Here is an 8,700-nt window from a genome sequence, read left to right as displayed (position 1 = left end):
CATAAGCGTCTTATAACACGAGGCTTGAGATATTTTTATAATTCCTCTCATTTTCTTATTTAAAAAAACAAACGTATTGACACCCGGTGCTCGAGTGCATGTGCGTGACTTAAGAGTACGTAGTGATTAGTTTGCCGAGGGAAACCACAAACATAGTCATCCATGCATGTGTTAACATGATAACTTAGTTAGGTACGTAAAATCTTGTTATCCCTAATAGAAAATTTTCATTACAATTAACAAGTCATTTAGTCTTGCCTCTATTTAAACCCTCCAACCCCCATTATTAAGTTATCTTTCCCCTCTTCTCCTCCCACTTTTTCTTTCTTTCTTTCTCTCTCACACACACACACAAAAAATAATGGATAAAAAACAGTGCAACACATCTCAAGATCCTGAAGTGAGAAAAGGGCCATGGACAATGGAAGAAGACTTGATCTTGATCAACTATATTGCGAATCATGGGGAAGGTGTTTGGAACTCTTTGGCCAAAGCTGCTGGTAAACATATCTTTCATTCTTCAACAATTATTACTCTTTGAATTCTCTTTCTATTTTTTCTTTCTTTGTTCAAACTTAAACCCTAGGGTGCAAGAGAATCATTCATCATCATACGTGCTTAAATAGGTCTTAAACGTACCGGAAAGAGTTGCCGACTCCGATGGCTAAATTACCTCCGTCCTGATGTTAGAAGAGGGAATATTACACCCGAAGAACAACTTTTGATCATGGAGCTTCATGCAAAGTGGGGAAACAGGTGTTTCTTTTTACATATTTTTGCACATAAACATTATATTAAAATATAAAAAGTCTTATATTTCACATGAATGATATTCATACCCATAAAATACATTTGTTCGTCAACCCTTCTTTATTTTTGAGCCATGAAAGAAGTTCTTTGCTCTCTTTTAAGTTGTAGTATTTGGTTTTGGAGGCACTCCAACTAGATGGCACATGAGTACAATATTCTTGGAAGACTATTTAAGGGGGATCGAGAGAGTGTTGTGGGGGAGAGAACTCTAGTCAAGAGAAAGGTTTCAATACACACGGGGGCTTGTAGAACTTACGGCCTCAAATATGTCTTGGAGAAAATCTATATGTTAATTTTAAGAGCCTCTAAAATGATTGTGTTGATTCCATCCATATGGAAGAATTGGAGTGTTTTCCTCTAAAGGGTTACATATTATGCATCAATCCTTACTGTTGCATTAATCGCCCGCCCTTCCTCTCTCTTGCATATGCAATTATGCATACATATGGTAGGCCGAAGAGAGGTCCTTTAGATCTAACAAGAACCACAATGAAAAAATTTATAATTAACATAATTGTTAGAGTGCTTTTTCTCTTTTCTTTTTCTAGTATAATTTGGAGGTATAATTACCTTCTACCAAGTTGGTCAATTTTTAGAGGAAAAGTGTTAGTTTTAGTTAGGGATTCATGTCATAAACGAAGATCAAACTTCAATATTTGATCAAAAGAATTCAAGTATTGAACTACTTGTAGTAACAAATTTGTTTCTTCCATTTCATTTTGAATCTTCTGCTTCTTTTATATTGCTTTTTTGTTATATTTGTATGCAAGATTTTAATTTTTATTCAAATTGTAATATAATTTTTTGACATGTAAGAAATTATTATTTATCTAAAAGTTGGAGGTTGGCTGTATGGAAGATTCTTAGGAGTTTTTTATTTTAAAAAATCATAACATGCCTTTTTTTTTATCATATATATATATAATTAGTATATTTGCTCCTTAATCAAGGATCAAATATTTGATTTTCGATTTGAGTATGAAGTTGTGATAAGAGATATCATTTTACCTATATTTAGACCAATTGACTTGGTGGGAAGGAGTACACCTCCTTATTAAACCTAAAAGAATAATAAAATAAAGGGTACTAGTTAAGAAAAAAAAAACAAAAAAATTATTGAAAAAGGAAAAAAGTATTATATTAAAAACAGAAATTATTTTATAATTACTTTCTTAAATAATTAAAATATATTTAAGATGATGTATTTAGTTCTCTTAAATCTTAATCCTATGGTTTGGTACATAAGATAAAAAAAAAAAAAAAAAAAGTCGCTCATGATAATAAATATCAATTAAATTTAGAAAAGGAAAAGAAAAAATTGCTGGCTAGAGGAAGAAAAATATGATTGTACATAGTAAAAATAAAAATATTGCCTTAATAAAAAATAGATTTTATTAAAAAGGTTTTTTCTTACAAGCATATACAATTAGAACCATTAAAATCGGTCTAGTGGGAGAATTCAAATCCTGTTTTGTGATTACAATTTTTATGAAAAAAACACTAGCATGTATAATTATATATAAAGTTGTTTTTTATTTTTTGAAAGGGTCGGCCTAGCAGTAAAATTGAGGTAGGATGTTTATGGTGTCAGATGGTTAAACCTTGTTTCTTTGATTATAATTCTTGCTGACAAAAAACACTAGCATATATAATTATATATAAAACCGTTTTTGATTTTCTACAGGGGCGTCTAATTTGTAATTAATTACTAGCATATATATATATATATATATATATAATATATATATATATATATATATGTATATATATATATATATATATATATATATCTATATATATATAAAGCTGTTTTTCTTGGTATAAGCCTTGTGAACGAGGATCAAGAGTTGGACAAGAGGACCATCTACTTTAGGTTGAACTCATGGAAGTGGGCATATCTTTTATAGCTTTCTAGTTCGAATGAAAGAGAGTTTGAGTGAAAATAGACCCAAACCATACACTTTTGGCTCTTCTTAACAAGGGCAGGTGTCCTTGTAAAATTTAGAGCCCTTTGAAGATAGACTTACATAGCGCATATATAAACTGAAAAAAGACTTACATAGCAATATATATATATATATATATATATATATATATATATATATATATATATATATATATATATTTATTTATATAAACTAGTTATTAGCACCGCCCTTACAAGTACCTTTCGCAGTATCTGAAATTCCCTCTCAGCCTAAGAAAATGAAAGTATCTTCCACTAATAATATAAGACAAAATGAAAGTATTTAATCGAAACTAATATCTCAAATATTACATTTATTATACACAAAATGACTATCTTTTATGAAGCGTGCCTTTTCTCTTGAAATAAACCGAGATGGATAGTGAAACGAGTTTGAGGCAAACTGTAAAAAAGAAATGAAGGTGACATGTTTAAAATTTTCTAGAAAAATTGTATGCGTGTATGTACATGTAAGAAGGGATGGATGGAAAGGATAATATATAGGAAATGTTTAAATAATTGAACCATATATATATACTCTCTCTACCTGAGGTATGCTTTGAGAAATCAGATTTTCTGGTCATAGAGAGCCCCTGCTACAAAGCAAAGGCATTATCTCCATACACCAAAGGAAATTCAGCATCTTACGTACCTCAACACTGCTCGTTTTATAAGTGTGATTCTAACATAACGTCACATTGATTCTCAACCGTTGAACATGGCCTCCATCAGACACAGTCGTATTTAATATAGGTGTTGCCAATTTTTATAGTTAATCAATAAAAATTGTGGCACTCATATATATAGGCACTTTTAATCAACTATTAATCAAATTAATTCAATTTCATCTTAATACTTTCTTTTTCAAGAAACTTCACAGATGTTTTAGCTTACTTTCTCTCATAACTCGTGGGACCTCTTTTCCACAACGCATTTCATCAACCGAGTAACATTCTAGATTTTTAGAGGCGTATCGGACTATACTTATTCAATTGTTATTTTTTAACAAAAATAAAGATTATAAATTAGAGTAAGACAAAAATTTGTAGTTATTTTGATATATAATTATTCAAATATTTGAGTTTTATTTATTTTTTATATAAAAAATTATTAAAAGAAAAAAAAAATTGTTTATGAACAAATTATGTACTTGTTTTATGTAATTTAAAGATGAAACATTTTCTTTTACGATATTTACTCATCGAAAAACAAAAGCAGTATAGTACTATTCTGTTACATGACACTGTCATGAACAAATTAATCATTCAACAATGCAGGTGGTCCAAAATTGCCAAGCATCTACCTGGAAGGACTGATAATGAGATCAAAAACTACTGGAGGACCAGGATCCAGAAGCACATAAAGCAAGCTGAGAACTTTCAGCAACAGAGTAATTCTGAGACAAATGATCACCAAGCTAGCACTAGCCAAGTTTCTACCATGGCTGAGCCCATTGAGACATACTCTCCACCCTGTTACCAAGGAATGTTAGAACCATTTTCAACTCAGTTCCCAACAATTCCTGATCAATCTAATACCAATGAGAACAACAACTATTGGAGCATGGAGGATATCTGGTCAATGCAATTACTGAACGGAGATTAAATACATAACAATATATATTATAAAGTTAAACCTAAGTGCTTAAGTTCCATAAAGCTGGATGGCTGAAAACATATTATTAGGTTTGTTTATATAAGTAGTTGGATGTTTGGTTTTGCGTACCATCATATTTAAGAACTAAATTAGTTATGTGCTGTAATATATACGAGCTCTTATATTAAACTGTATCTGCATGCTTTATATAAAATGAGACGCTATGTAGATTATATATAGAGACGATAAGGTTGAGAACTTTCAAAACTAATATATTTCTAGTGACAGCCTTGCTTACTTATTATAGTAAGTCCTATTATTATCTCAATCCATGATTGTTTTGTTCAAAAGTACGTGAATTTCAAAAAACTTTGTTTTTGTCTCACGCTAAACCTAATGATTATATATTATATTATATACTTTAAACAAGGATTTCTACCCTGCAAAATTAGTACTTTTAATTATTGGGTGAAGGGGTTTCAGAGAATAAAAATTATGTGCTTATAGGTGTAGACCAAACATCTGTAAATAGGTAGTTTTAAACATCTTATTCCTTTCCTATGTTAGTAAAATGATTTTCTTCTGTTTGTGATTAAAGTTGGAAATACTAATTTGCCACTGTAACCACGCATAAGACGCGTTTGGGATGGTCAGATAGTAGTGTCAAACTCACCTTCATATAAACGGAAAGACAGCCAAGCATGTATGGGCATGAAGTTGCATTTACATTCGGAAAAAGAAAAATCTCCATAAACATAATATATATTACCTAACCTAACTAAAGCCACAAGAAATTGACGCGTGGTCACAGAATAGCAACCATAGCTATGTTTGTTAACAATTCAAGTTGCTTTTCCATATTACCCATTGTTGTGCATAGCCATGCAACGTTTTAAAGACCGACGGAAACCTAACTCTTGTCCATCATGCATTGGTGCTTTCCCATGTGCCTCATAAATTCACCCCATCACCGCATCCTTTGCGATTAAGAAAACATGCATGGTAATATATTACTGTAATCACCATCATCATGGACCATTTTGGAACGTTAATTAGTGGCTAACAAACACAAGTTCTGATTTATCATAGACAGTGAAAGATTTGATGAAATGCATAGGTAATTGTAACTGAAAGGGTTTGTCATGTTGTGAGCACCAAGTTAGGCCAGTGACGACAGTAGAGTAAGAGCATTCACGGCGTACCAAACTTCAACTTTAATTTAGCTTCCAACACTTATTCGAACAAAGAGGGCTGAGAGGATGACTAAGAGACTAGTCCTGGCATTGTGCCATCTCCTATTAAGGAAACAAGGACAATTGCTTGTAGGCTTTAACTTTCTGCCTATGCGATGCGAAAAGGAACTTGCAGCATCTATCAGCCACTCGTTCAATTCAGTCACATGTTTTATGTGCCCAATTCAATTTCAACATCCAAAAGAAAACTTGCACGTGATGTGATAAGGAAGATTCACGTGGTGGGTCGGCCACTTGATCAAATTGAACAGAGGAGCCAGTGGTACTTTATATCGATGATGTATGTATGAATCAACACTTCAATATTATCAACACATATTTCATATCATTCAATTAATTTTTTTCAACTATCTTTCTCTTCTTAACATTTTATATTACTTATTATATTTACCACTTTTTTTCTTCTTTTATCTCTTTAATTGCAGATGGCCATTCAAGTGTTCTGATCTCCAACATTATTCCTAACTTTATCATGCTCCTCACTTTGTTTTAACATTCACTCTTACATCTTTTTATACCTTTTTCTTATTTATATTTATTAGATCACTCATTACATATCTAGTTTTCACTCTTTTTTATGCTTTTTCTTTTGTCTATCATCTCATTCCATCCATTTCACACCCATACTGTGAAAAAAAAGTAAAAAAAAGGATATTTAGACAGCAATTTTTTTAAACACTACCAATATTTTTTTTTCTTTCTATCTCTCTAACTCTATCACCTATCATATCTATATTTTTCTCTCTTCTTTCTTTCTCTCACTAGGTGGTGAATAGCATATTAGGAGTCTATAAATTAGTTTTGAAAAATGGTAACACATTACTTAATACTTTAGATATTTCAATGGAATTGGATCCTTTCTTTTCACCTTTTCAGTTCTCTTTTAGAATGTTATGCTTTTTTATCCCTTTCTTTACATTTGTTGAAAAGAGTGTTTTGTTTTATACTCTCTATATCATTACAAGGATTTCTTTAATATAGACTGCTTTAGAGATTGAAAATATTCAATAAATACCATTCCAATTCATATACTATACTACTTCACAGAGAATTATGTTAGTCTCCGTAGGCATTAAAAACTTGAAATCTATTAAAGACCCCATTTTTAATGACCATAATCTAAAACATTACTTAATCACACACACACACACGCACAAAAATCACTCTCTTTGTTGCTAAAAGCACACTCTAGACATAATCTTAATACGCATAAAAATAACATACTGATTTTAACAGAAATATAACTATCTAGAGACTGATTTTTCAGTCACTACTTACCTCTTTGAGATACTAAATTTCCAGTCTCTAATTGTGCTATATTAGAGATCAATTTATCGTCTCTGTAATTGGAGAATGATTTTTAGATCAGAAAAGTTGGTCTCTATTTTAAGTACACTAGTTTCAGTCACATTAAATACATTTTAGAAATTTAAAGGGTCGTTAGTCTCAATCCGAAATATGTTTAAATACTAATTTTACTGTCTCTAATTAATATAAAAATGTTAATTTTTATATATTAATATTAATAATATAATAAATACTTTATAAATAACTAGTATTTTTTTATTACAAAATAAAATTATATTTTACATAACTAAAATTTATAATATTTTAGGGCAAATAAAGTTTATGCTACATAAATACTTTCGATATATATCAATATGTCACAATAAATATTTATAGTAAATAAATATTTTTATATTATGATGTAGGTTATTTATAATTATTGGTAAAAAAAATTTAAAAATATAAAAAATTAACTTAGATATAAAAATAAAAAAAGGTAGAATTAATTTAGTATTTATTTAATATATATTGATAGCATCACATAATAATATAAAATTAATTTTCATGAATAAAAAATTAATATCAAGCAAAATTTAAATTATTTCAACATTTTCTAATTTAATATTATGATATAAAATTGAGTAACATAAACTGAATTTTGAATTTTTTTTTCCAAGAAAATTGATTACTACTTGTCATTCTTATCATATTTTTATAAATAGTGTGTGCCTTGCCTTCCCATTTTATTCTTAAAAAAACATACACTTTTCTACTCTAGTAGATTCAAATATATAATATTTTACTCATTTTTAATATTTTTTTATTTAATCTCGTAGCACTCCAAAATTTTCTAAAATTAATAGAAGGGTTTTAGTTAATTAATTAATTGAGTTTTGAAATTTAATTGAGATGTTTACTTTATAATTATGTGTTTTAAATTAATTAAGGAAATTTGTTAAATTATTTATTTTGATTATGACTATCTAAGAAATATGTGTTTTATGGTATTATTTTTATTAATTGCTTTAATTTATTAAAAGAGAAAAGGGTTAGCTTTAGAAGGGAGATTTTTTAAAGTTTTGTCCAATTGTTCATTTATCTTACTCTTACACATCTTTTCTCTCTAGTATCAAATCTTTTCTCTCTGGTATGGAAGAACTAATTGGAGATAATCTTGTAGTTCTACAAACTTCGTCTAGCACTCATTGAGGTAAGGTAAAAATGAGTATTCTTGCTTTGAGGTGTACGTTATTTGTTGGATAGAGAGATTGAATCTTAATCTTTTGTCTACTCATGTATATTGTGAGGGAGAATTCCCTATTCTAATTTATATATTATGAATTTTTCTTCTATATGTTTCAAATGTGTTTTATATGTGATGATTGTCTTATACGTGTAATGAATTTCATGCATATTGATTTAATTACGTTTTCATTGATTTGATGGAGATTTGGGATTTTGGGGGTTTGACTTGTGCAAAATTCAACTTTTTGATGGATTTTATCACTACAAGAAAAATGATAAATTGCGACGGACAAATTGCGACGGTTATCTAGAAACCGTCGTCGCTTTGATATTGCGACCCTTCATACGACAGTTTTTCAAAACCGTCGCAAAATTGTTCAACATTGCGACGGTTTATCGTAAACTGTCGCAAAATTTGTTTAACATTGCGACGATTTATCATAAATCGTCGCAAAATTTGTTTAACATTGCGACGGTTTATGATAAACCGTCACAAAATTGTTCAACATTGCGACGGTTTATCGTAAACCGTCGCAAAATTTT

At 29.7% G+C, this 8,700-nt stretch overlaps 1 protein-coding gene and 1 long non-coding RNA gene across 2 annotated transcripts; one reads left to right on the top strand and one right to left on the bottom strand.

The window, feature by feature from the left end:
* The first annotated feature begins 275 nt into the window (after positions 1–275).
* On the top strand, positions 276–4,669 carry MYB21 (myb domain protein 21). Its single transcript, XM_020351251.3, has 3 exons — positions 276–500; positions 627–756; positions 4,054–4,669. Exons 1-3 carry the CDS (start codon positions 362–364, stop codon positions 4,379–4,381), a joined length of 597 nt encoding a protein of 198 aa, XP_020206840.1. The 5' UTR covers positions 276–361; the 3' UTR covers positions 4,382–4,669.
* On the bottom strand, positions 746–4,047 carry LOC145956766 (uncharacterized). The gene is made up of 2 exons (XR_014433023.1): positions 3,324–4,047; positions 746–3,179 (listed from the first exon to the last, which is right to left on the bottom strand). It is a non-coding gene; the product is annotated as an uncharacterized LOC145956766 (long non-coding RNA).
* Positions 4,670–8,700: the final 4,031 nt, after the last annotated feature.

The sequence above is a fragment of the Cajanus cajan genome, chromosome 4 (genome assembly GCF_000230855.2).
Source record: "Cajanus cajan strain Asha chromosome 4, NIPB_CcT2T_4, whole genome shotgun sequence".
Lineage (NCBI taxonomy): Eukaryota > Viridiplantae > Streptophyta > Magnoliopsida > Fabales > Fabaceae > Cajanus > Cajanus cajan.
Note: the sequence above shows the minus strand (reverse complement) of the source record. Positions and strands in the feature narration are given on the sequence as shown.

Coding starts and splice junctions, on each gene's coding strand:
- MYB21 (XM_020351251.3), top strand. CDS start 362: ATGGATAAAAAACAGTGCAACACATCTCAAGATCCTGAAGTGAGAAAA. Junction 501..626: donor CTCTTTGGCCAAAGCTGCTG/GTAAACATATCT, acceptor GTGCTTAAATAG/GTCTTAAACGTACCGGAAAG. Junction 757..4,053: donor CATGCAAAGTGGGGAAACAG/GTGTTTCTTTTT, acceptor TCAACAATGCAG/GTGGTCCAAAATTGCCAAGC.